General features: G+C 48.3%; 1 protein-coding gene across 1 annotated transcript in view; it reads left to right on the top strand.

The window, feature by feature from the left end:
• LOC102254750 (ribonuclease 4) overlaps nt 1-664 on the top strand; it is an 11818-nt gene extending 11154 nt beyond the window's left edge. The window contains exon 2 of the mRNA XM_005862006.2: nt 151-664. Coding sequence (XP_005862068.1) covers nt 151-608 — 458 coding nt within the window. The 3' untranslated portion in view covers nt 609-664. The remainder of the gene's footprint in view (nt 1-150) is intronic.
• The last annotated feature ends 209 nt before the right edge of the window (nt 665-873 follow it).

Raw genomic sequence — 873 nt, 5'->3', positions numbered from 1 at the left:
GGGAAGCAGTGATGAGAAAAGTTGTGAGCAGAAAAGTAGGGAGGAAGGGTAGACTATAGAGTTGAGGAAATATCAGCTTGCCATTCTCAACACCTCTCTCTGGTGCCCATTTCTTACCTTCCTTTCTCCTTCCCCTTTGTTTCTCTCCAGGCACCTCCAACATAGTGATGGCTCTCCAGAAGACCCTTTCATTGCTTCTGCTCTTGCTGCTGACCCTGCTGGGGCTGGGGCTGGTGCAGCCCTCCTATGGCCAGGGCACGTATGAAGGATTCCAGCGGCAACATGTGGACTCTACAGGGACAGGTGGCACCGACTTGTACTGCAACAGGATGATGCAAAGACGAGGGATGACTTCAGATGGTTGCAAGAAATTCAACACCTTCATCCATGAAGACATCGGGACCATTAATAACATCTGCAGGACCCCCAATATCCGGTGCAAGAGAGGCAGGATGAACTGTCATGCGGGTGTAGTGAGAGTCACAGACTGCAGAAATACAGGAGGTTACTCGCCCTACAACTGCAGATATGGGGCCAGGGCCAGCACTAGGCGTGTTGTCATTGCCTGTGAGGGTAACCCCCTGGTGCCTGTGCACCTTGACAGCTAGATGCTACCCTGCAGGGGTTATGGCCCCGTGGTTGACCTTTTACTTGTTCCTTGAATAGCAATGAGTAATGCATTTGAGCTCTCTCAGGCTCTGCCTCCTCTGCTTATTACTCCTTTTTCTCTATATAATCCATTCTGTTAAATGCATCAAAGGGAAATAGAGACATATAATGGGACTGGACTTTCTTGTAATAAAATTTTCTACAAACTCTTCTGTTTCCTTTTATAGTACTGGTCAGCTTAACCCTCTCAGATCCTATTCTCTG

Source organism: Myotis brandtii, unplaced genomic scaffold (genome assembly GCF_000412655.1).
Source record: "Myotis brandtii unplaced genomic scaffold, ASM41265v1 scaffold1571, whole genome shotgun sequence".
Taxonomy (NCBI): domain Eukaryota; kingdom Metazoa; phylum Chordata; class Mammalia; order Chiroptera; family Vespertilionidae; genus Myotis; species Myotis brandtii.
This window is presented reverse-complemented; position numbering and strand designations above follow the sequence as displayed.